The sequence below is a fragment of the Talpa europaea genome (assembly GCF_964194135.1).
Source record: "Talpa europaea genome assembly, chromosome: 4".
Classification (NCBI taxonomy): Eukaryota; Metazoa; Chordata; class Mammalia; order Eulipotyphla; family Talpidae; genus Talpa; species Talpa europaea.
Genome location: NC_140070.1, coordinates 101510341 through 101537540, shown reverse-complemented (window position 1 = coordinate 101537540; position 27200 = coordinate 101510341). Strand labels below are relative to the sequence as shown.

General features: G+C 43.6%; 1 protein-coding gene across 1 annotated transcript in view; it reads left to right on the top strand.

Annotated features, from left to right (window-relative positions):
• The window catches only part of FSTL1 (follistatin like 1), a gene marked incomplete at both ends in the record, with an annotated part of 53041 nt that extends 26171 nt beyond the window's left edge, over positions 1 to 26870 (top strand). The window contains 9 exons of the mRNA XM_084232673.1: positions 11867 to 11971; positions 14015 to 14144; positions 14982 to 15014; positions 16651 to 16781; positions 20341 to 20459; positions 21777 to 21889; positions 22209 to 22319; positions 23894 to 23970; positions 26826 to 26870. Of these exons, the coding sequence (XP_084088799.1) occupies positions 11867 to 11971; positions 14015 to 14144; positions 14982 to 15014; positions 16651 to 16781; positions 20341 to 20459; positions 21777 to 21889; positions 22209 to 22319; positions 23894 to 23970; positions 26826 to 26870 (864 nt within the window). The remainder of the gene's footprint in view (positions 1 to 11866; positions 11972 to 14014; positions 14145 to 14981; positions 15015 to 16650; positions 16782 to 20340; positions 20460 to 21776; positions 21890 to 22208; positions 22320 to 23893; positions 23971 to 26825) is intronic.
• Positions 26871 to 27200: the final 330 nt, after the last annotated feature.

Sequence of the window (27200 nt, the reverse complement as noted above, 5' to 3'; positions counted from 1 at the left end):
ATATCACAGTTCCTTTTAAGGTGCCCAAGCCTCAGGAGAGATAAACCACTTGGGCACAGCTAAGGCCTCGTCCTTCTCTGGCAGTCAGCTGCTTAGATGAGCCAGAGGGGAGTGGTTGGAAACCCCCAGAATGTTCTGGGCTTTGGGGAGGGCTAGAACAAGGCAAAGGGCTTTTTTTTCTGGTCTAGGGATACTGACCAACTTGCCTCCCTTGCCTTACAGGACAATGTAGGGGCTGAGGTTCCTGATAAGAGTTAACACAAAACAGCTGCCCTGGATGAGCCTATTTTCATAATTTCTCTTTACCTCTTCTCTTGTTTTCTTTGGCTTTTCTCTTGTGTAGGCCACGAAAGCGTCAGTTTTGCTCTCTGGTGGCCCCCTTCCTGCACTCTGAAGTCCCGCCCAATTTTGCTTCCTCTGAGGTACCTCACATTCCCACATTACCTCCTCTTTCATCCTCAACCCTCCGCCAAACTCTTACTCCCTTAATATATCAACTGGGTTGTACACTAATTGTAGACAAAGGAAATGACTGATTTCCGCTTCAGCCCTGCATTGCTCTCCTGTCCATCTCACGAACATTGCTCTCCTGTCCATCTTACTAACATTGCTGTCATGTCCATCTTACTAACACACACACACGTGTGTGTGCACAGGTACATACAAGTACACTCTTTCTGTGGGTCTACACCTCCAGTAAGTGAAATTCCAGACTGAATATCTATGGCCTGTTGGAGAAAAATAAGATCTTTAGACTACTCCCACCACCAGATTGGTGAAGGAAGGGAGCAAGCAGTCCCAGGAGAGAGGGGTCACTGAGCTGTATTTCTACCCCGACATCAGGTCCTCAGGTGATAGATATGGTTCAGATTCCACTTGACACGTCACACTCAGTTTAATTGAGTGGTACAGGTGCTACCCCAGGACCTACAAAAGAGCTGGAAACCGTAATCCCTATCCTCTAGGAATGCACAGTGCCGATGGGAAGATAAAATTTGTACAATCAATTAAAAATTTTCAAAGGTGATCAGACTGACTTCACACAAATAGGAATAAAAGTTCAGAGAAGGAAGGATGCATTCATACTAGGAAAAGGTCACCAAGGATGGAATGGTGTAACTTGAGCTAACCCTTGAAGGACAGGGAAGAATTTGTGCAATACAGACAATAAATCAGACTTTGCAGATGGTGACATTATTTTTTTAGCTGGTCTTTTGGGACAATGTCCGCCTATCTGAAGGTTAAAGAAGCATCTCACAGTACCTCATGGTGCTGACATTTTCAAAGGGTAATGAGTTCTTATTTCAAAATGTAGAACCTCGGGGCTTTATTCCCTTCACCTTATTTGTCTGCTCGTGAGTGCTCTGTACACAGATAACTCCCGAAACTCCCTGTAGCCAGAGGACATGAGAGGTGAGGGTTTCAGGCAGTGAGGAGACAAAGGATCTTGAGGTCATGTAAACAATGAAGTGATACAGAAAAGAGGAAGAAGACTGTTATGTGCCAAAGACCTTGTTAGGTAGGGCCAAGTAGATGTCAGTAGATCATAGTGTCTGGCATCAGGATTAGGGCCAAGTCATATGAACCACCTTGGAGAACAGTCCGTTAGCTTTCAGTTTTAGGGGGAGCCATGTGACAGTTGGGATAATGAAAAGGAGCTACAGGTGTGGTGGGGGTGCTATTCCCCAGTTCAGGGAAGGTACCCAGGATTGTCTGCCATAGTGAATTCCTCCCAAATAGATGTTTGGTCTCTGGCACTACTCAGAGGCTACCTAATAAATTCACTAGAGCCTAGGGCAGAATGGGGTAGAGAGGAGAACTCAGAGTTCTTAGTCATTCGTATCTCATCTGTCTTCCATCAAAGCAGGGGAGGAAATCCTGCATTCTACTCAGAAGTCCAAAGAATGTGAATCCTATTTGGTTCCAGCCTGGGAAACTTGGGCAAGTGCTGGGTTGGTTTGCTCAGGATGGAGCGCTGGGTATGTGCAGGGATGTTGGTCCAGATGTGGCCAACACTGCAAGGGACACATCTGAAATTGCCTCTCCTGGGCTCTCCCACAGCTGCCCTAGAGCTCTCCCCCTTTTTCAGTTGTGGGCATTGGAATTTAGGTGTGTGGGGTTTTTTTTGACTTTTAATCAACCATTTTCCTTAGACTACATGTGGAAATAATTAGAGCATGAATGCTGAGTAAATGTGAGCCCTGGCAGTCCCAGACATACTTCAGTGACAGGTTCTTGGCAGGAATGAAGAATTGTGAATCTCCTGTGAATTTCCTTTAGCTATTCTCTTTTCATTTTTTTCTAAGATTTATTTATTTATGCATACGAGAACTGGGGTACAGGCCAGAGGTGTGGAGGGTGAGAGGATTCACAAGAGACAGAGTGGGGAACAGAACAGGCAGACTGACTGAAGTCCACTGCTGAGGGGAGCAGCGGACAAGTCAGGGGAGGTCTGCTGCGCCATGTGGGTAGCTCCCTGGCTAGGGATCGAACTCATGCTGCAGTGGCTGCGGACAGCTTCATAGGTTGCATCTTAACCACTTGCGCCACCAGGGAAAACCAGCCATTCTCTTTTCTTTACTTTTTTTTTTCTTGCAGGGCAAACACAAATAGAATAAAAATGTCGTTGATGGCATTCTAACAGAGTAGAGGGTTTCAACCAGGTAAATCAGGCTGGTCAATTAAGGTCTTATTACTGTTCCCCTGATTTCCTCTGTCATGATCTGGGAGGGAATCAGAAAGAAAGCATTGCTTAGGACTGTCCTTTGGCCATTAAAGCCAACCTTAATTCCCCCGCAAAAAAACCCAAAAAACTGAAAGACCCTCAAGAGGCTCTATACATACCAGTCTCCAGTTTGGGCATTTAGGCTAGCTTCCTTAGGAGATTAAAGCTAGGTATTCAAAAACACCTGACATGGTAATAAATTCCTATACTTTATAGTTAAGAGAATTCTAACAAGTTTAGGGACTTTGGCATCATCTATCCTTTCATTTTATACATGGAGAAACTGAGGTCCAGAGAGGTCAAGTACCTTGCCTTAAGTCACACAGCCTGTTAGAGACAGAGATAAGTCAGGGCCTGTCTCCAGGCTCCTGCTAGTGTTCTTTTGTAGAACCTTCCAGCTGCTGTCAGTCCTGCCCTCTGGGTTACTGGTTCAGGTTTCAGAAGACATTTAAAAACCTTTTTTTTTTTTTTTTTTTTTTTGGCTATTTCATCCCAATGTTTGCCAAGTCATTTCTCACACAGTGACATTCATCATCCGTTTCTTGGAACTCTCTAGACTCCCTGGTTTTGCTCCCAGTTTTCTGATTGCATCTACTTCTCTTGCTTTCTTGGCTCCTTTGCCTTGAGAGCCTTCCTACAGTTGTGCAGGCTGTAAGGAGACACGAAGGGGCTGAGATGCAGCCTGTACTCTGCTTGCCAAGTTGGTAACCTAGTGTGCTATTGCATCTGCCCAGAGGGGACGGCGTCTTTTGTGATTTGCACAAAGCCTCATATGAGCTGTGGCAGTCTGTTCTCCTTCCTGCTCCTCTCTCTGCTCGTCCTTCCTCTCCTTGAGCTCACTGTTTCCTTGACCTCATTTCGCACTCCTGCACTGATGACGTCCAGATGTGAATCTCTAGTTCTTCATTTGCAACTGTCAGTGGGATGCTTGACTGTCTCCTTAAACTGACGTCCCTAACTAGGTCATCGCCTGCTCCTCCCTGACTCAGCCCATTCCCAGGACTCCATCTGCAATAGACACCAGCAACCTCCCAGAGCCTCAAAACCAAAGATCTGGGAGCAACCTCGATTCTCTCCTTTCTCTCCTTCTTTGGTATGTTACCAGATCTTTTTCTTAGAAATTTCTCTTGGATTCATTCCTTCCTTTCTCTGGGTTCATAGCAATACTTTACATGGGACTCTCATCACCTTGAACTCTTTGAACTGTTTTTCTTGTGCCCCCCCAATTCCTTCTTACCTTTCTCCACCCACGTTCCACTGCAAACTGTTCTTTAAACCCTCCTGTTCAAACACCAACAAGTTCCCATGTCAGTCCTACCATTCCTCAGGACTCAGCTCCAGTCACACCTCGCCCAGAAAGCACTGTCACCCAGAGTGAGCCCCATTTACTTGTGCATAAGTCTGTGTGTGATCCTTCCATCACCCTGACGAGGTTAGAAATCTGAAGCCACCCTTTGGAGTTGATGCCACGGAGCTTGCACCACCCTGCTCGTGACTGGTCATCCTTGTTTTGTTGTTACAAGCAGGCATCAAAGATGCCTTCTGAGGGTTTTGCATTACCAGCCTTGGCCTTTGCGGAAGAACGCGAGGACCATCCAGGACCCTACCTTGTGCTTTAAAGTGGACAAGTCTTAGGCACATGGTTGGAGAGCAGAACCTGACAGACTAATTTAGAGCAGAAAGTCGTGTGATTTAAAAGGTTCCACCCAGGTGTTCTCAAGAAATTAAAGCACAAATTTGTGGAACTAAGAACCTCATAAAAGGCACTTTTTAGGAAGACTGACAGAATACCTTGGGAACTCCCAGGGACCACTCTGAGTACCATAGGCAGATATTGGGGAGCCTGGTAGGCTCTGTTGGTCTGGATGTGCCTGAGTCAGAGGGCCGGCATGGCCCTCCACAGGCAGACACCCACGCACCTCGCAATGGACTGAGCTAAAAGAGTGAGAATAGACACCCCACCCTTGGTTATGGGAGCCAGCCTCCTGGTTCTACTTGTTACATGGTCAGGACATCATAACTTGAACTTGCAGAGCTGAGCCCCCAACCATATAGACCCTTGAGCAGGCCTAACATATTTCTAACTCAATGAGTGCTTGCTGCAACTGGACAAGATTATTACATAAAATTGAACTTACCATTATAGAGAAACTGGGTATCTAGCTTGCCCTGCTGTGTCTGGGCTACCTCAAGAAAGACCTGAGTATACCTGGAGCAGAGCTCCCCAGAGTTGGCGAGGCGCAGGTAATAGGGCTCCATAGGGAGACAACAGTTTAGACCCTTCAGTCCAACAAAGCAAATACTTGGAAAATGTGCCAGAAGCTGTAAAGTAAGGATAGTTATTTGAAATTTGAAAAATAGATTTCTGGACACACAGTATATTATTTCATAATGAGTAGAAAGTAATAAAACATCAGGAATGTATTATCCCATGAGCTGTGATAGAAGCTAAAGGTGGAAATTAATACAAAGGAGAATTAAATAATTTTTGAATGACAGGTCCATCGTAGATATTTTTTAATTGTAAAACTAATCTTGGGTGATGCATCACCTTCCCCGAAAATATCCTGAGTACCACCGTTACCAGCACTAACCTGAATGGACCCCGAGGGACATTTCATGTAAAAAAACATTTATTAAACACTTTCTCGGGGAGGGCACTGGTGGGTCTAGGGGCGGCCACAGTGTGCAGGTGCTCAGAAGTTAAAGATAAGCTATATATGTGATAAAAAATATCAAATAGAACTTTAAAGGTCAGGGAGCATTCCTGTTTATGAAGAAAATGAGAGGGTAGGTGGCCAGTCAGATTTGCCATGAAGTTACTTAAGCTTCAATTTCAGGCTTCTTACTTAGAAGGTCCCTTCCAAGGCCTTGAGTCCAATTTGCAGTGTATTTTGTTGTGTATTTTTTCTTTTTCTTTTTTTTTTTTTTTTATATAGAGGCATGTTTTCTTTCTTTCTTTATTTGTTTTTGTTTATACATGCACTGGGTACAGTCAGAAGCGCGGGAGGGTGAGAGAACCCACCAGAGCCAGAGCGGAGAACAGAGCAGGCAGAAGGACCGAAGTACACTGCTGAGGGGAGCAGCGGGCGGCAGGAGAGGTCTGCGCGCCATGTGGGACCCTCCTCCGGCGGCCGGGGAGCAGCCGGGGATCGAACCGGCGCTGCAGAGGCTGCGGGCAGCCTCGCAACCCAGCGTTCAACCGCTGCGCCACCGGGGAGGCCCTGTTGTGTATTTTTTCTTAAGGAGGGCACCTCAAGTAATTTAGGCTTCAGGCCTCACAAAACCTGACTTTGGCCCTGGTGCATTAACTTTGAGATGAAGGATGGGGCACAGGCACATACAAGGAGGGGCACTGTCCTGCAAATGTGGTGCCTTCCACTAGAAACCTCCACAATTGCTGGAAATCACCTCTCCTTCCTCCTCTTTCCCTAGAAAATAGGGGAAAAGTTGGTGTGTCAGACACACCAACTCATTCCTTTCCAGAGAAAAGGAGTCAGAGATTTGAGCAAGGTCATGTGATTGCTTCAGCTAGATTTCAAGGTCCTGAAATGGCTTGGCTTTCCCGGCCCATGCTGTGGGTTCCATCCCAGAATAACCGTGCAGGAGCAGCCAGCACCCCACCCTCCACGCCTCCCTCCCCCAGATCTCCTTCCCTGCTCTCCCCAGTTTTGTGAATTTCTTTGTCCCAAGCCCCTGGTGTTCTGTGTATCTGAGGGGCCCTGGTGTTCCTACGAAGTTTCCATGACTAATTCTGGCAAAGCAAGGAGAGCTTTTCTCACGTCAACAAAGCCGCTCTGTCACAGAATAGTGGAAAGTGGAGCCAAAATTCCACCTTGGCATACATGGGGCTGTTTGTTCAAAAAAAGTTGGAAAGGAGGAAAAGGACACAGTTCACTTTAGTAAATGATGGTATATTAAACTGACAGTTTTATGACTTTGCTTATTAAGCTTCTGCCCCTGCCAAAGTGCACTATTCTTCCAGAAATTGTTTTACTTCAGAAGACTCTTTTTAAACATTCAAGGCAATTTTATGTTCAGACTTAATTCTGGTCAGTCCAGACTCAGACACTACCACCTCTGCTGGTGGCTTTGCAAATAACTTGTTTTTCCTTTGCTATCAAAGGGTCTTTTCCAATTGCAAAAACAATTTTCTTAGATCACGGCTCTAAGACCACACATTTTCTCGATTTGATTTGCAAAGAGATAGAGTGGTTTAGTGGAAAGAGCTGCAATTAAATTGTGCATGGAGCCTCCAACCAGAGCCCAACTTCTGCACACAGGGGGTCTTGGATCAGCCACATACAGCCTTGAGCTTCACCTTCTTCCTCCTCATACCTTAGAGGTAAGGCCCTGCCTTCCTATCCTAAAAGATTTTAAGAATTGAAAGTGATAGTAAAAGTTACAATTAGTGAAAATCGTTGCACAAGTATTAAGTGTTATTATCACCCCGTACTGGCTGATGGTTGCTCAGAGAGGACATTTTTATAGTTCCCTGTTCATCTTTTACCAGTGGGAGTTTGCATAGTGAAAATTTACCATGAGACCAAACCCCCAGAGCATGGCTTGCAACACATAGTGAAAACAAGATAGAAACATCAGGGAGATGATGCAGATGCTTAAAGCTAGAAAACTGGTGTTTCTCCATTAGAATCAATTATTTTGTTGATTTTTATCAATATACCAGGATGTCCACACTTCCAGGACACATTCCCATCCCCACTTAATCCACCCCACTCTCTCTAGACTTCCAGGTTTACATACCTGTGGCCTCAGAATATTTATGTGCCAGCTAGTTATCTGTGCATCAGTGAAATTTGCGTCTGGCCTTGGGACCTCATTACTAAAATTGTTATGATGGTAAAACTAACAGTTCTATTTCATTGGTGAGAATTGCAGTGTGCCCTGTGACCTCCCCCAGTGGCAGCCCTTGTAGATGTACCCCAGCAACTCCCTCCCTTGACTGTTTCCTCTAATAAAATGTGGCGGCTTCAGAGGCAGACTGACCTATGTTCTAGTCCTGATTCAGCCCTCACTATGTACATGGTCTGCATATACCACAGAGCTTTTTTGAATCTTAAATTCCTCCCTCTCTGTTAGGGAAAAGTAAAATTACAGAAACTAGCACAGATGTGAGGACAAAGGTATCTGTGAGGAGCCTCACTCGGTCAAAGGAACTCTGATTAATATCTGCCCTCGTCACCACTGGCTAGGTGACTGTATTACACCTGGTGGCTTGCCCTGCTTCCAGCCTCTCCAGCAGGACCCATCCATGTACTTGGAATTGGAACTTATGAGTTAGAAGGAAGCAGACACAAATTAAGATCCCAGAACACCACATTCATATTACTTGTAAAATCCCAAACTTTTCAAGATCCTCGCTGTTCTGCAGATCCATGGAGAGCACCTCAGCTGAGCTGGTGAGCCCTGCTTCATCTCTTCCCCATCACCTCCCAACCAGGCGGCCACTGCCCTGACCCATGAGTATGTTCCTACAAAGTACATCCCCTCTCGACATGTTCTCCACTCAGACTCAGTCACTCAGCAGGTGGGCAAGACCACCTACCACCTGAAGGAACTTTCCAGGCGCCTCCGAGATGCAGAATACTCTTAGGGAAGATAAAACTTGGAGGACTTTCAGTAACACAAAAGGCCTCTGGGGAGAAATTTTTTTTAACGTTGATTCCTGCGTTAAAGCATCCTGTGAATGGGAAGAACTGGGGAGGGACATGAGGGCTTCAGGGAAGACATTCTTTCCCTAGTCAGCAAATCCCCACTTCTTGGTACCTGCTGCCACTGCCCAGGGGGCCCCCTCCCTGCTCTCTACATCCTACACTTCATCCCCCTGGGAGCATAGAAAGAGAGGGACTGCAGGAGCCCAGGCTGTTCTGCATTGCGGCTCTGGGCTCTGAGACAAAGAGAGAGATTGCCACCTATTGACAGATGTGCCACCTACAAAAAAGGAGTGCTTGTGTAACTAGCACCTTCCTCCTTCCTCTGTGGTCTTAAACAAGAGACACAGGGAATGTTGGGGCCTTTTTTGTTCCATTCATTCAGTCCTGCTGCTCGTGGCATTGTCAGTCCAGTATGAGGTGATGGTGGGCATAGGTCAGCCCCAAGGGATAAAAGCATCTGTGGGAAAATGGTCTGAAAATCAGCTGCCCAGCATTACTCACAGGCATTTTTGGTTGTGTGATGGGCACTCTTTTTGCTCCACGAAGTACGTTTAATTCTCACACAACCCTCACAGGGATTAATGCTCCCACCTTACACGCAAGGAAGCTGAAGCTTAAGGAGAGTAAGTACCTTGCCCACCGACGCCCTGGCAAGTAAGAAGTAAAGGTGAGAGGTGAGAATTCAGATCTAACTCTCTGATTCACCAAGCACCTCTGACATTTGCTAATTATCCACATCACATCCCCAGCATAATTACCTCCACTTTAAATCATCTGGAAATGAAAATATAGCAAATATAAAAGAAATTACTTTTCCTCTGATTGTGTAGAATCCTAGCTCCGCCACTTTCTAGTTATGTTACATCTGAGGCTCTGATAGTTCATCTGTAAGGTGGAAATGGTTATGATGTCTAACTTGTGGAGCTGTTGTAGAGCTTTAATAAAATAATGTCTAATAAAAATCATTTAGCAGATGCTAGGCGTTTATAAATGGGAGTTTAATTATCTCTTCTCTGACAATTTGGGTTAGAATTCTTGCTCTCATTTTTGACTTTCAGAACTTGGATAAGTCACTTGACCTTTCTGACAGTTTCCTCATGTAGAAAATGGGGTGGATACCATATATGTTCTTGCAGGTTATCCACACAGTGAGACAAAATCACGTGTAGAAAACACTTTGTAAATTTTAATTGTATTATGTAACCAGTAGTCACTGTATTTAAGTAAAGAATATCAGTTTCTTCAATGAAATTTTTAGAACTATTTCTGAAAAATGACTTTGGTTGAATTCAACCTCTAAGTAAATGCTCTTGTATGTAATAATCACTAAAAACAATAAGAAGATAAATAGGAGGTTTTAGAAATGTCAGTCTATTCTGCAGGAAGCTTTGTGTGCATTAACACCAATAACACTTCTCACAGGCAGCTTGCTTTGCAGCTTATCATATATCATTTATATATATATACATATATATATATATAAAATCCAGATATATTATCTCATTTCATCTTTACAGGGCAGGGCTGGTATTTACCCCTACTTTGCAGATAAGGAAACTGAGGCTTAAAGGATTAAAATGAGTAATTATGGACACACACATCTAGCAGTCTGTCATGGAGCTGTGTGCTAATGTGCCTTTGGATGTAGCAGATATCTGAGATTTTTGATGCACATGGGTGTCTAGATCAAGAGACTTACCTCTACAGGGATATATACTTTTCTGTATTCCTTGGTCACTGTGTTGTTTCATGAAAGGGAGAGGAACAAGTAGTCTTACTGAGATTTTTTACACTGGTTAGTGATAGCCTTTTTGTCTTCCTTTTAAGGAACTACTTTCCATTCCCAGGCATAGTTTCCAAGAGGCCCCTGCCAAGGAGAATATGTTCGATTTTTATCTCCACTCCTAGTTTAGGAAACAACAGCTCTCCAGTCCCTCTAGCCTTCTGGGAATCACTTCCTTTTTTCTCCCCTGCCTGCCAGTTTTATTGAATTCTCCTTAGCAACATGCCAAAAAGAATGGGTTTAGCAACAGCATGTAAACCAATGAGTTGTGAGCTTGGGAAGGGCTTCTAGACCAATGAGAGCCTGCCAGGATGGGCAAGCTGGTTTAGGAGAGAAAACAAATTTCTGGAGTTTGCAAAGCAGCCTCCAGGTGGCAGCAGACCTGTGGTATTGGACACAGTCCTCAGCTGTCAACATTTACTTAGTTTTTGCTTTTTTTGACCTGTTCCTGAATATTAAACATTTACTGTTACAAATATTTACAATATTAAATATTGTTTAAAGATGAGTTGTGGGTGTGGGGTCTCTGCATAACATAGTAGAAAGGCCCTGAAGAGAGGAATTTTAAGTTTCCATCCCTGCCTTTACTATGGCAGTCCAGCAGCCCCGTGGCAGCTCCTGCCACCTTTTGTTAGTTTTGTCACAGCCAGTGGGCTGGAGCCCAGAGGCTTACAGTGACCGCCTGAGAGCTAGTCCGAGAAAGGCTGGAGAAAGGTGTCACATTCTCCTTTGTTCAGCCACCACCTTTGTTGGCCTGAGTGGCCAGCGGTAGGGCTACTTTCTGCTGTAGTTAATGTGATAGAAAGGAAGTGTCACTAACAGATTAGTACCTGTGAACACTCACATGGTCAGCGGCGGAGATTGGAACCATTCCCTGCCTTGTCAGTTCTGCCGCAAATGTCTAAACAGGAATGTCTGGCCTCAAGTGGTTTGAAGATAGTTCTACTGTCCATCTGGTGGCTTGGCCCTCTGGATCTTGAAGCCAGAGACAGATGTGGACAGACATTAACTGAAACCATATTGAATACTGGCAAACCCATGTTTCCAAAGGTTTGGCTAGTCGTCTTTTGCCTTTTGAAGTGACAATGCCTTGGATACTATTCAATGAGTTGTTAGCCCTTCCAATAGCCGTATTTCTCTCAAATGTTTCCATTTCTGTCCAGCTTTCTCATCTCATCATTTTAGGAATCATTTAAGACCTCCTCTCTGTTACTAGAAAGTCTAACTTGATTGTCCTTATCCTCCCCTTCAGCTCCCTGGTGCTCCTGTTGTATTTTCATATTGCTTTCTAAATTTCTCTTTATGTATGGATTTTTTCAGACAGTCCTGGAACTTCTTGAGTATGGGTACTGGGCCTTTATCTGCAGCTCTTGTCACAGTGTTGGCATATAATGGGTGCTCAATAAACACTTTTGAAGGAAATTAAACATGTAAGAAAGGAACTCTTGACTTTAAGAAATATTCTTAAGGACTCAGAAACAGCTAGGCCTGGACAACAGTAATCCCAGCAAGGCTGATGTGACACTGTTGGGAACAGTGAACTGTTGGTTCTTCACGACCTTTCAACACCATGAGTCCTGACTCCAGACTAAGGCTCAAGCCTGAAAGATGATCACCGCCATTGACTCACCTGTGATAGGCTCATGTCCATGATATGGTTTCCTTTATGATTTTGTGTTCTAGGAAGAACAAAGAAGCAAATCCAAGATCTGTGCCAATGTGTTTTGTGGAGCTGGACGGGAATGTGCAGTCACAGAAAAGGGAGAACCCACCTGCCTCTGCATTGAGGTAAGTCCTGAGGTCAGGGTCCGAAGACAGTGGCCAAGGCCAGCCTGGCTACCTTGCTGGAGCTGCCAGTCAGCAGACCAGTGCCAACAATTTCATCATCTTTATAAAAGCTCACCTTATCCTTCTGAAAGATGTGGAATTCTCACCCCAAGAGTTAAAAATCAGATGTGAATGCAGGGTATTTTTTCTTTAAAAAAATGTTTATAAGATTTTTAAGTTATAAAAATTGACAATTGCTTTATTTAAATTAGCGCAGATCTTTGTACAAGCAAAAGTGTAATAATCTTCCCCATAAGGTTCAAAAATCTTTAATCTGAGATAATCAGTGTTTACAGTTTGGTATATATTATGCCACATATTTCTTTTCTATGCAACTATAAATATATAAGGTTATATAAAGTATATATGTATATAGTTATATAAAGTAATAAATACAGATATATACACCTTGCCTTTTGTACTTATTAATCTATCACAGACAGCTCTCCAAATCAGCACATATAGTTCTAACTCATGTTTTAATAGTTGCATAATATTTAGTGACCTAAAAGAGCCAGATGTATTTAATCATTTTCCTATAGATGATTGTTTGGGATGTTTCATGGACTGTTTACTACTACAAACTGTGACATCCTCTTGCAAATGCTCTTCCATGCTGTTCTCTCTTGCTGTAGGATGGATTGACACTAGGCCTTGCTAGATTGAAGGATGTGTGGGGGGAGTCTTTTAAATTAGTTGAATGCAGGTTTTTAATGAGTTTTCCAAGAAATCCATCCTTTGTAGGCAGGATTCTGATAAGTTTTTGCTCTTTAAGTGAACATAAATACCCTGAATCTGTGCCCTTGCTAGCATATTGACCCATATCTTGGAAATACAATACATCTGTCTTTCCGCAAATAAATTCACCCAACTTAGTCCCCATGGGCATGTCCTGATCCGTTGCTGCAGAAACGAAATCCCCCAACTGAGAAGCCTAAAAACAAGATCTGCTGGGGAGCCTCAGAGGCTCTCACCAGAGGCCACAGAGTGGTGCATGGGCTGACTTAGGGTCTGCAAGTTCAGTGTCTAGTCTTAGCTGAACCACATATAGTTGTGTGATTTTGAGCAAATTAGTTCTTGCTGGATACCGTGAAGACAGAGACCATTTTTGGCTTTTCCCAATGCCCAGGACACAGTAAGATCTCAATAATAAGTGTTGGTTAAGTGCAGGTCCTATCTCTTTGATAGTCTCGTCTATAAATTGGAGAGATTGGGTTACCTTTCCATTTCAGTTCCAGTGTTTCATGCTTTCTTTTCACTATGGCTGTTCTTTTTTTTGCTTTTATTTGGTCTGTGCTGAACTTGCTCCCCTCCGCCCTCTTTCAAACACCACAATTCTAAGGAAACTGATCTTGACTGTGACCATGGCACTTTAAATAGCCAAAGTAGGATTGAGTTGCCAAGTGAACTTTAGTACATTTCCTTATACTGCTTCTCTGTAGTGCTTGACAAAGACCCAGGCTTCACAATAGACATAGGAAGATTAGGTAGAAAACAAAATGGTCCCCCAAATACTGAACAAAGCAGGAGAGCAAAGAGCCTTACCAGGGTCCTACTGCACTCCGGAAAAATTAAAGAATCTGAGCAAAGGGGTAAATGTGAGTCTTTGCCTGCCTTTCAGTCTCCACATTACTAGCTCTTAGCTCTGACTGTTTTGTGCCATAAAACACTGGAATTTTAAGGCATCTTACATCATCCAAAGACAGTGACTTTTGGCAAAGTTACAGACTCCGTATTTCTGACTTCTGAAAAAAATGTCCTTCTTGCTAGTTTGCTGCTAGAGTCAGAGGGGTTTATTTTTTCACTGAATAAGTGTTAACCCTGAATCACCTGGTGCGTTATCCCCAACATTGAGTGGGATGGAGCCAGATGACAGAGCTGAGAGCAGTTTCCCCTGCGCTGGTGGGATCAAGGCCATCTGCTGGGGGCCCCCCTCACATGATGGCTCTGTGTATGCCTATCAGTACCTCTCATTGTACGAACATCCCCTGTGGGTCTTTTCAGCAATGCAAACCTCACAAGAGGCCTGTGTGCGGCAGCAATGGCAAGACCTACCTCAACCACTGTGAGCTGCATCGAGACGCCTGCCTCACTGGATCCAAAATCCAGGTTGACTATGATGGACACTGCAAAGGTGAGGAGTGCTATTGCCACCACATCCAGCTGGAACCATGGGGAGCCAGGGAACCGAGCAGTGTGACCTGGCTTTGTAGAGTCCTTGCCACTCTGACCATTTGCCCAGAGGCATGGAGACCACCCAGATGCTTGAGATGCATCCTCTTGACATTCACGAGCCTGCTCAGTTTGCTTTGGATGGGCCAGGACTCAGCCCAGGGGTTCCTACGTTAGACCCCCCAGGGATTTCCAGGACATTCTGTAGCTGGATAATGGATAAGGGGTAACAACAAAAATTACTATTAATAAGAAAGTGTTTAAATGAATTATACTTTTTTTAAAAAGCTGATAAGTTTTACTTTCCCCAGGCCTTTTAAATTTGGGCTCCTCTCAGCTCTTGGTAGTATTATATTTCTCTATTGTGCACTCAAGCCATTACCATTAGGATAAGGAAAAAGAGGAGCCAAGCTTCTCACTAATTGCACAGTAGCCCCTCTCATCTTTGAACTTCCCTGAAGAAACAAGAAGTCATTTCCTGTGTGTGGGTGCCCACTCTACTTCCCTATACGTAATGACTCTATATGGATTCTCAAAATCCCAGCCACCCCATAGCCCCTCAACCTAATAGAAGGAGAAGTGAAAACAGTGCAGTTCAGTGACCCCAAAATGTCAAGCAAAGCAGGAAGGACAAGATGGCCATACATGAGCCCTGGAAGAAAGAAAGAGACATGAACTCAAGAGAAAATGATGAAAATGTTACAGCTGCGCACAAGTGTGGGTAGTTTTAATCCTAGTAATACATGGAATTTTTCCTTTCTTCACTTTGCATTGTGCTTTTTCTCCTTTTATCTTACAGAGAAGAAATCTGTAAGTCCATCTGCCAGCCCAGGTGAGTGCCTTTTTTTTTTTTTTTTTTTTTTTACAGCATGCATCTTAGGGAGGAAATTCTTTTCATGATGGAAATTTTGTGTTTCGCAACCCCTGCTGAAGCCACAAGATCTTCTATGTGTTAAAACTTGTGACCCAGAACTGGTCACTCCTCAACACAGTTCAGAAAAGCTGCAAAATTGCAGTTTTTGTGTTTATCATTTGAAGCAACTGGTTGGGCCAGAATGTTGGCTGTTTTCCATTTTTGCTGAGCAGAGGTTGAACTATAAAGACAGGAAAGCCCCTGAGTCCCTCCATCAGTGTTCTGTGTGACAAGCTGATGTCACGGGATGAACAGAACCTCAAGGCACAGTTCTTGAAAGAGGATCAATGGAAAATGCCAGTAAGATGTCTTCCATGTTTTTTTCAGAATAAAATTTTAAATTTCATCAATATTTACAGTAACATACTCTTAACATACTCTTCCTTATATCCTCACAATAACCTTGTGAAGTAGATTTTATTATAATTGTTTTATAGATGAGAAAGTTGAGGCTCAGAAAGGTGAAGTGAATTTCCCCAGATCAAGTGGCTAGAAAGTGGCAGGGAAGGGAGAAAGGCCTGGATTTGTGTTCCTCTTTCTCAGTGCCCTTTTCTCTTTCCAACATGTGTTGTCTTCCAGGAATTCTCTTTTGCCAGGACTTTCCCTTCTCAGCCTCCCTACCCAGCTGACTCCCAGCTGTTGTTTCCATGTGGCTTATAACAGCTGTCAAGAGCCAGGCTTCAACACGGCCTTCCTTGGCCTTATTTTTTGCTGTTCATAGCAAAAGAATGCAGACAGTGTAAATTTTAAGTGGGAGAAAGTTTTGAGTAACTGAGTTGGTAGGAGAAGAAAAAGCTGTATAAAAAGAATCAGATCCAGTGCCATAAAGATTTGTAATCTTCTCATTTCTTCATTTATTATTTCAACTCATCTTTCAGCCAAGAGAACTATTCTGCTGATGGGTTCATTTTTCCTATGGCCTCCCAAAGTTAATGAAAATAGCCTTTATTTTTTTTATTTATTTATTTATTTTTTTTATATAGAGACATGTTTTCTTTCTTTCTTTCTTTATTTGTTTGTTTTTTGTTTATACATGCACTGGGTACAGTCAGAAGCGCGGGAGGGTGAGAGAATTCACCAGAGCCAGAGCAGGGAGCAGAGCAGGCAGAAGGACCGAAGTACACTGCTGAGGGGAGCAGCGGGCGGCAGGAGAGGTCTGCGCACCATGTGGGACCCTCCTCCGGTGGTCGGGGAGCAGCCGGGGATCGAACCGGCGCCGCAGAGGCCGTGGGCAGCTTCGCAACCCAGCGCTCAACCGCTGCGCCACCGGGGAGGCCCAAAATAGCCTTTATTTTTCTGCTCTCCTTTTTTCTTACCTGAGCAACATTATATCTCTGTCTCAGTATTCCTGATCTTTATAAATGTTGTAGAGACATGAGCTTGAATAAAAGTTAGGTCTTTCTAGTGTGTACCCTGACTGACTCTATAAAATGTACCTGAACATCCAATTTCCCCAGCATGCCATGAAAAATCAGTGAGATGACCCAGGCATGTGGTAGGTGACATTGGGTCCTCCCAACCATTCAACTGACCTCCCTCCCCTGCTTTTCTGCAGTTGTTTGCTATCAGTCCAACCGTGATGAGCTACGGCGTCGCATCATCCAGTGGTTGGAAGCAGAGATCATTCCAGATGGCTGGTTTTCTAAAGGCAGCAACTACAGTGAAATCCTGGACAAGTACTTTAAGGTAATCCAGAGTTGGATTGGAAGACTGTTCAACCCCAGGAAAACGGAAGACTTCCTCTCCATTTGCTAAATCATGTCTTCCCAGACTGTGAGGAAATAAGACCTACAAAGAGTCCCTGAGTGCTTCCTCATTGTAGATCATTCCATGAAGCTGTGACAGTTGTCTTCTGACCAGCTTGGTCAATGGGAGTCCAGCATTGAAGTTTGGGGATCTAATGTACACGTGCTGTTCCCTTAAGAGACTTAAAACCACAATGTTCTGGGGAAATCTTCCATTGGAAATAAAGCCAGAACCTATCTCATATAATACCTTACAGAGCTGGGTGCTGATACAAAACTTCTGATCTGACCTGGACCCAGGCAGTTTCATCCATCCAATCCAGTTTGACATTTCTCTAAATTATTAACTTGGCTGTCCACAAGAAGCAATGCTTCTCTTCATCTTAGAAGGATCAGTGAACTGGCATTTCTTGTTCCAGGATTCTTCATAAACCTAGTTGCTGCTCTCATCATATTTCACTGGAGATACATATTGTTCCAGTTGGGGACAGGAGAGATGTTGCTTTCAAAAAAGAAAATAATGGAGGAAATAGTACTTAGTAATAAGTAGGGAGTCCATGGCCTGGAGATCTTTCAGAGCACTCCAGACAGTTGTTAGAGCAATCAATTAAGGGTGCTCTTACAGTTGATTGATAAGAACACAGTCACATACATGTACATCACACAGATAGGAGGAAACCACAGGCCAAAGTGCGTATAGACATGCACGCACCGCCCAGAGACACATCCTGCTCACAGACACACACATCCCATGTTCCCATGTAAGCTTACTTAGCCACACATCTCTGGGTAGATGCCCCCTGATGTTCCCCCCCAAACACACACTCTCCCATGCCTCCAGACCCGCTGTCCCTAGGCCTACTTAGGGACATGGGACATGGGAGCAACTCCAAACACTTAAGGGACTCTGCTGCTCTGTGGCCACCAAATGTGATCAGCGCCCACCTCATCTGTGGAATCCTCTTTCTTTTAGGTATATTTTATTTTTTTATTTTATTTTATTTTTTTTTTTAAATACACTGCTGAGGGGAGCAGCGGGCGAAGCAGGTCGCTCCCCCAGTCAGTCGGGTATCAAACTCTTTTTTTTTTTTAGAGGCATGTTTTATTTATTTATTTGTTTGTTTGTTTGTTTTGTTTATACATGCACTGGGTACAGTCAGAAGCGCGGGAGGGTGAGAGAATTCACCAGAGCCAGAGTGGGGAGCAGAGCAGGTAGAAGGACCGAAGTACACTGCTGAGGGGAGCAGCGGGCGGCAGGAGAGGTCTGCGCGCCATGTGGGACCCTCCTCCGGTGGCCGGGGAGCAGCCGGGGATCGAACCGGCGCCGCAGAGGTCGCCGGCAGCTTCGCAACCCAGCGCTCAACCGCTGCGCCACCGGGGAGGCCCTAGGTATATTTTAAAGGAATATTCAAAGGTATATTTATTTATGCATACAAGAACTGGGGTACAGGCCAGAGGTGCGGTGGGTGAGAGGATTCATCAGAAACAGAGGGGGGAGCAGAGCAGGCAGATTGACTGAAATACACTGCTGAGGGGAGCGGCGGGCGAGTCAGGAGAGGTCTGCGCCATGTGGGTAGCTCCCTGGCCAGGGATCGAACTTGTGCTGCAGTAGCTGTGGACAGCTTCATAGGGCTGTGATTTAACTCCTTGTGCCACCAGGGAGGCCCCAGATTCCTCTTTCTAACTGAAATTATGGAGCCACAGATGGAGAAATTCTAGATTGGATTGAAATAGGATATTTGATCATTTAAGGGTTTACTGTTATTATTTATAGAGGTTTCTCTCTTCTGTGGCAGAAAACAAATCTCTCTGAATCCCAGGTGTTTGAGATAGCACATGGATGAACATAGACTTTCTCCCTGTCTCCTGTCTCCATCACTCCCCCATTATGAAGCCCTTGGAATGGGGAGCAGTTTGTCTTCTACATTATATTGCTCAGTTAGGAGAGCCAGACAGAAGCAAAAAGTAACTTAAAGGAAATTATTTTTCAGAAATCAAGTCTGTTGCCACCTCCCAGGTCTATTAACTTTGCCATGGCCTTTATGGCACAGGAACAAGGAGGCAGGGGCCTCTTAGAACCTTGTAGCAGATTGTAGTGGCCCTTTGGTGGCATCTTACTCTGAGCATTACTGACACCTGCTATTAAATTAATTTCCAAGTATCTGGGTCCCGGTCTCCCCTTGACATTTCTCTGCTTCCTCCAGCAGTGACTAATTTTAACAGGCTCCCATCTAAAACCATCAACGCACCGTGAGGAAGTATTTTTCTCTCGAGCATTCCATCAACCAAGAAATAACCAAGAAAGCTTATGTGAATGACACATACAATGCCCACTCTCCCCAAGCTCTGGCAGTGTCTTCCAAGAAAACAGAGGTTTCAATCTCTACCTTTTTTTGTTTTGCGAAGAAACATTGATTTATAATTTTATATAGACTTCAGGTATACAACATTACAAAACATTGTCTGTATATATTAATTATGTTCCACCTATCACCACACCCCTTTTACCCAGTGCAGCCGTCCTCTCCCCCTTCGGGTAACAACTGTGTTGTTTTTGTAATCCGAGTTTGTTTCAGTCAGTCATTTTGTTTTCTTATCATTTTGGTGGTCATCTGAGTTCTGTGTGGTGCAGTTTTCAAAGGGGAGACTCCCTCCCACAAACTAAAAACTGCCTGTTGGTAAAAATCTGATATCTCAAGGAGACTTTCTGAGCCAGTGAATTGTCCTCCTGCCCAGCTGGCTTTCCTTACATCAAAATTAGTTGAAAAGCAAATCTAGTTAGAATTTGGATAAGACCAAAATCTTCTTCTCAGCTAAGCTGGTCATTCACTCCCTATTTTATAGGCAAAAATGTGATAGGACCTCATGGGGGAGACTCAGGTAGAAATGGCTGTAGCCATGTCTCCTCTCTCTCTCTCGCTCTCTCTCTCTCTCTCTCTCTCTCTTTGGACTCTGGGTGGCAGGCTCCTGGCACCCAGAGCTGAAAGTGGGACTAGCCTTCTCTCTCCACCATGCCCCTGGCCACTGTGCACACGTGAGTGCCTGGCCTAGCCCCTCTTCTCTGCACAGGGTCTTGGCCTTTAACTTCTCAGTTATGGTCAGTTTAGGGTATCAGCGTGAAAATTAAGCACAAGAGCAGGCCAGCGAGGTTGGAAATCAGGTTGTTACTGCTCATGAGTGTTTGAGAACGAGGGTTGTTCTGAACCCAAAGGTAAAATCAAGATTGTCTACATACAATGTCAGGAATGGGGTTACAGAGTACCCCCAAGCATCCCCAGTATTTGGGCAGCACAGACCTGTGTTCAGGATCTGGGTTTTACAGGCCTTGGTGGTCCCTGCCCAGGCTCTCTTTCGTCTTGGGGCACAAGTGCATTTTCTGGGTGCCCCAGGCCATCAAGCCTTAGTTGCTGTAGCTCTCTGAGACCAAGTAAATGATGGGCCAAGTGGTGGAATAGGAGTTCTACAGAATGTTCCTAAAAGATCTCTTCATTCCTTCCTAGAACTTTGATGATGGTGACTCTCGTTTGGACTCCAAGGAATTCCTGAAATTTGTGGAGCAGAATGAGACCGCCATCAATATTACCACCTATGCAGACCATGAGAACAACAAGCTGCTTAGGTGAGTGAGTGAGGGTATCAAGGACTGGTCCATGAGGAAAAGGCTGGATAAGAGTGTATTTACCTTCTACCTGCAAAGGGGCCGCCAGTGCCAATGTGAAGTTAAAGTAACACAGGAATTCTGTCCTGGCCTATTTGTGAACATCATGGACTAATAATATATGGAGCACCACTGATAGCTGATCAAATTGTTCTTGTGTTGGCTACAGTGTACATACAAGGAAATAGCAGAATGTGAGTTTAAAATAAATGATTAAGATCACATCAGAGCAAAGCTGTTTCTGGGTGTTGTGGGTAATGTTTTAGTGGTTCATGTCTAAAGGAATTACTTTAATGTGTTATTTAACTGTAGATCTAAAATAGGTTTAGTTCTGATTTTTAAGATAATTGGTGCTATTTCATAATGAGCCTTAAGTGTTATAAATGTCAGCATATCCTTTTCCTTTTATGTATTAGTCCAAAATGAGTATTAATAAGAATTAGCCTTCAAGCAACTTCTGGTACAGTTTCAGTACACTAGGAAAAAAATTAAAATTGGCAAGCATCTCTTTTGTTCAAAAGAAATTCAAAGCATGAGCACATTTTCTAGAAAATAACTTTCTTAATAATAGTCCATGAGCTTAAAGTGTAATCTCTGCCAATTCCTTGTATTTTGAAAGCCTGAAATTAGGTAATGTTTTACAAGTTCAATATTTGATTCTTAACACATCCCAGGAAGGATGACTCCTTGTCCTCATTTTACAGATGAGAAAACAGACTCAGAAAGGTTGAATGACTAGCTTTAAGCCATTTGGGGAGTAGGTGATTGAGTCAGGGCTCAAATCCAGGCCAATGGGACAGTGAGGGAGCCGGTGTTCTCTAAAACTTTTTTGAAAGATTTCTTTGTAGAACAGTGGTAGTGAACATACTTGCTTGAACTCCATGTTCTTTCACATCACACATTCCTTTCATATCACCTGCTCCTGTCTCCTCTTTGGATTTTCCCAACTTGGTTGATTTGACACATACCATGTAGAAATGCAGTTGCTAGTGAAATGTATGCAGGTAGTAAAAACATTTGTCAATCAAAGTGCCCCAGACCATTCGAGAAACTGTAGTTGCCTTGGGAGGAACATTTGAACAGCTTGAGTGATGTGACACCCAGTTTCACAACTAAAGGTTGGATGCTTGCAGGAGTCAGGATGGGTGATGGTGGTGGGAGGTCAGTGTAGAAACTTTCCAGTTTGCCACCTGTGGAGGTCCTGGCATGTGTGATCCTCGTCCTCACTTCTTGTTTTCTGGAGTGAAACTGAGGTCTTTCTCCTGTGTTTCGTTGCAGAGGACTCTGTGTTGATGCTCTCATTGAACTTTCTGATGAAAATGCTGACTGGAAACTCAGCTTCCAAGAGTTCCTCAAGTGCCTCAACCCATCCTTCAACCCGCCAGAGAAGAGTACGCCTAACTGTAGAAATTGGGAGTTGTTGGGGGGGAGCATTTTGAGGGGGCTAAAATAAAGAGGATTGGTGAAATTCTCCAGAATTTGATAAAATTCCCTTCCATGATTCTAGACTGTGCCCCAGGCCACTTGCTCCATGATGAGGTTAGGGTCACAGAATATTTGGGTTGCTGATGGCATTTGCTCAGATATGGTGCTTCTGCGGGACAGGCAGGTCTTGTCTGGGCTTAAAAGGGTAAGGTGCACAGACTGTAGCCAAGTTGGTCTGTTCCACTCACTGCTTGAACTGTTGACCCTTGTTTCTGGTCCCAACAGAGTGTGCCCTGGAGGACGAAACATACGCAGACGGAGCTGAGACTGAGGTGGACTGTAACCGCTGCGTGTGTGCCTGCGGGAACTGGGTCTGCACAGCCATGACCTGTGATGGTGAGCCCAGGCAGAAAGAAGGAAGTGCAGGAGGAGAACTTCCTTTGTGCAGTTACCTTGAGAGCAGTCAGGGTCGGGGTGATAGTGAAAAAGCATCATGGTTGGTGGGAAGCATTGCGGGCACAGCATTTATCCCAGATGCGCTAAGTTCCAAAATCACTTCAGGGGCTTGGAACAAGATTTGTTCAAGACCCAAGGTAAAATCAAATGTTGATATGAGATTGGAATAGTAATAATAATAATAATGAACACAAACACTTAGTGAGAATTATGAGCCAGGCCCTCTTCTAAGCCCTTTATTTTATTTTTTTTTAAATAATAAATTTTATTTTTATATTCCCCATACAATTGCAACCCCCCCATTCTGACCCCAATCCCTCCCCTCCTGCCCCCCACCCCCCAAAAAGTGTCTCTGGTTCATAGTTTTTTGTTGATTTTGATTTTCACTTTCTTATTGTTATTCATTTTCCTGGTCCCTTATTTAGGTTTTCTAGATTCCTGCTATGAGTGAGACCATCCGGTATTTTTCTTTTTCTTTTTGGCTTATTTCGCTGAGCATGATCCCTTCCAGCGCCATCCATGTTGCTGCAAATTGCATGTGTTTATCTTTTTTGAATGCTGAGTAATATTCCATGATATATATGTACCACATCTTCTTGATCCAGTCATCTATTTTTGGGCATTTGGGCTGTTTCCAAAGCTTCTCTTCTAAGCCCTTTACATACTAAATCACTTAATCCTGTGGCAGCTTAGGAAATCCTATATGTAAAAGTCTCAGGCAGTTAGAAGACAAAACAACTCCTCCTTGCCATTCATACTCAGCAGAAAAGTGAGAAATATTCTTAGATCCTCTTTAAATTCAAAGAATTGGGTATCCTAAAAAAAAGAGGAGAGGTCCGCTGCACCATATGTGAGTTAGCTCCCTGGCCAGGGATCAAACTCAGGCCTTTGCAGTGATAGCTCTGAGACTTAACCCCTTGCGCCATCAGGGAGGCCCCCACGACCCTGTCCTTTTAAGATCTATAACTTTTTTCTTCTGCAAATTTGGGAAACATTATAGATATGTTGGTCATCAACCCTGGCCGCACATTAGAACCACCTAAAGAGCCCATACAAAATCCCGGTGCCCACGCCTCACCTCACATCAATTAAATCCCAGTCTCTAAAGGATGAATCTAAACAATTACATTTTGAAATGTCTTCTAGAACATTTGGGAAGAGAGGGAGTGAGCATGTGAATGCTTGACAATCACTGTGCCAGAGGAACTTCCTGATCAGAATCCAGATTTTCTCTGTGGCTTTTCCTGCAGGGCCAGCTCCTGGCATGTATGTGTTGGAGCTGTTGAAGGAGACACTAGGAAAAGAGGCCAGAAAAAAAGGGGGTAGATTGCTTTGTTAGTGATGTGTTACTAGAGGTATCATTGCACTGGGACACTTCAGAGAAATGCAAGTAATTCACCTTCCTTCCACGGGTAAATGGGAGATGAAATTGAGTACCTTAAAGACAGACATTGATGGGACCCCTACTGGCTTCCCTTAGCCACTACTGCTCTGAACCTTGGTTCTTCTTACAGGAAAGAATCAGAAGGGGACCCAGACCCAGACAGAGGAGGAGATGACCAGATACGTCAAGGAGCTCCAAAAGCACCAGGTGAATTGTTGTCTCCACACCGGTGCGTGTGCTGTGACCGCCAGGTCCATCCACCACTAGGACACTGGCTAATGCCCCAGGCCAAGGAGTTGTGCTCTGTCCAGTATAATAGGTCTTGAATGGTACACTTGTACCATTCAAAAAGGGATACTGTTTCTTGATGAGGTCCTTGGGGCCGGCAGGTCTTAGCACATGTAGGTTAGACTAGGTTATTATTTTATAAGAAAGAATAGGAAGTGGAAGTTGTTTGCAAATGAGTATGGACTAAAGTATTTATTTCCTGTCATGATAGTGCCCAGACCCGAAAACTAGGACTTCCTTGAGGCCAGACTCTGTGACTTGCTCACCATAGTATCCGTGCATTTAGCACAGGGCCTGGGATATAGTAGGCTCTCAATGAGCATGAAATTAGATTCAGACTGCAGCACAAACAATTTAACTTAAATGCCCAGTTGACTAAATGACACCTAAAAATTTAGAGCTTTTGTTTCCTGGAGACTTGAGAAAACAAGAATAAATAAGAATTCTGTTCAGGTTCTATGTCATTAAATTGAAGGCCTCCTTGGGGAAATGTTCTTAGTAGCTTAGTAATCCACCTCTGTAGTTTGCGAAGGGTGTGGAGAGAATACATGGGGACACTGGACTCCTGAGCCCATCTTCCCTCTGGCTTACCATGTAGGCTTAACAAAAATGTTATTCCTAGGTGACCTGTCTATAGGCTAGGTCAAGTAATAAGACATTATTAAGAAATATAAGAATTATAAGAACTGCTAAAATTTTGAAATGAAATATTTTATTTGAATACAAAGAATTATTAAATTAGTATTTGCTCAAAATAATAATTACTTTTATAAGTTGATGATTCTTTGTATGTATCTTGTCATTATCACTGATAGTGGTAATATAACAAACCTGTCAGTTTTTTAAGCAAAAGCAGAAGCTCCTAGTCTTTTTGATTTTCCATTTCCAAAACCCTTGAGTCTCCAAATGAAGGGAAAAAAAGAACTTAATAAGAATTCCTTTCATTGAGGGTGGAGAAATGGTCAGAATGGAAGTGGGGAGTGAATTATAATAGCTAACATTGTTTAGGTGATTCTATTTTATGTGAGTTCCCTCAGAAAAGACACTAGGGCAAGGACTCCAGTACAAATAGTTTGTTCAGGAGGCAATCCCAGGAAACAGCAGAAGGTGAGTTAGGAAGTAAGTCTAGGAAAGGAAGGAATTGCAATAAAGAGTGTGTATTCAGGCAAGTTAGCACTGTGATCAAGAGCATCTTGGTCACATGGGAGCTGTGGAATGGAACTGTGGTGCCTGAGGGGTTGGGAGCCAGGGTATTCTCACACAAACACACTTGGCCATTGGCTGTGGGCTGCCACCAGCAAACATGAATTTCCTGGCATTTCTGGCCTGCCATCATGTATGGACAAAGTGGGAAGCCGAAGAGAGCCCGCAGGCAAAAAGATGCAGGTGCCGGCAATAAGAAGTCAGGGAATGTATCTGAACAGTCAATGCCAGAGGCTGTAGATGGGGCACCAACACTGCTGGGAGCCAGACACTACTGTTTTTGTTTTCCTATTACGTTTTCTTTTTTTCCCCTACACAAAGCCTCGCCTGTGCTATAAAATGTTTTTTTGGAATATAATTCATATGCCACAAAAATCACTTTTTAAAGTGTACGATCCGATGGTTTTAGTATAGTTACAATATTGCCAACCATCACCACTATCTTAGTCCAGAATATTTTAATCGTCTCAAAAAAGAAAACCTATACCCATTAGATCACTTGGCATTGTCTTCCCCCTGTCCCAGGCAACTGCTAATCTACTTTCTAACTCTATAGATTTGCCTATTCTGGACACATAAAAATGGAATCATACAAATTATGGTGTTTTCTGTCTGACTTGTATTTAACATCATATGTTCAATGTTTATCGTTGTAACATGAATCAGTATTTCATTCTTTTTTAAGGCTGAGTAACGTTCCATATTATGGAAATGCTGCATTTTATGTATCCGTTAATCAATTGATCTATATTAAGGTTGTTTCTACTTTTGCCTATGGTGAATAATACTGCTGAGAACATTCTTGTATACATTTTTATTTGGACATAAATTTTCAACTGCCATGGGCTTTACCCAGGAATAGAATTACTGGGTCCCAAGGCAACTCTGTATTTAACCTTTTGGGTAACTACCAGACTGTTTTCCAAAGTGGCTATATCATTTTATATTCTCAGCAGTAGTTGTCCATTATTTTTTATTCTGGCCATCCTAGCAGGTGTGAAGTGGCATGTCATCATAATTTTGATTTGCATTTCCCTAACCACTAATGATCTGGAGCCCCTTCTCTCTCAAGCCATCTATTAATGACCATAAATAAAGAGTGTATTTTTTGAAGAAAGGCACTGCTTTTGTAAGAGATGGCATTACCTTCATTTTATAGCTGAGGACACTGGGGGACATAATATATCCCCCAGCCAGTGGCTCAGGCAGCCTAATTCTAGAGCCCGTTGTTCTCACTGCTTCCCTGGACTTGAGTTCAGAGAATCTTGTAGCACTTCCATTTAGTATCCTTTCCTTAATATCCAAAATGAGGATGATAATGCTTGATCTGATTGATTTCTAGGACTTTCAATGGGATCAGCTTTAATTTGGTGATAGTCAAACATGTCATAACTAAGACACATTCCTTGTCCTCAAGCTCTTCTCCATCCACAGAGAAGACAGACAAGTAAATAGAACTGAAATTCAACATAAGCATATACCTGCCCAGGCTTTGTGAAGTCTTGTGGGCAAAATAAATGCCAACACTTTATATATTTTTTTTTCATTATGCTTGTTTTCTCTTCTCAAAGGAAACCTCCGAAAAGACCAAGAGAGTGAGCACCAAAGAGGTCTAACGAGGAGGCGTGTGGGAACAGTGTCTGGAGCCCAACACCTCCTCTTCTACTTCAGCACTGAATTCAGTATCCGCAAGTGTCTGCTACAGCCGCCAAATCACCAGTATTTTCTTGTATAGCAATGAGTTCTATTTTATCTATTTGTTTTGCAATAAAGGAAATGGAGTGGCTGACTAGGAGAGGGAAGGGCCACAGCCTTCATTTCTAAGAGTGTTTTGAAAGTAACTATGTAAACAGGTCTCAGGGCCTGGAGGCAAGTAAGGAAACTGCATCAAGGTTAGGAGAAGGATTGACCCAGATGCGAACCACTTCAGAATCTCCCAAAACTGT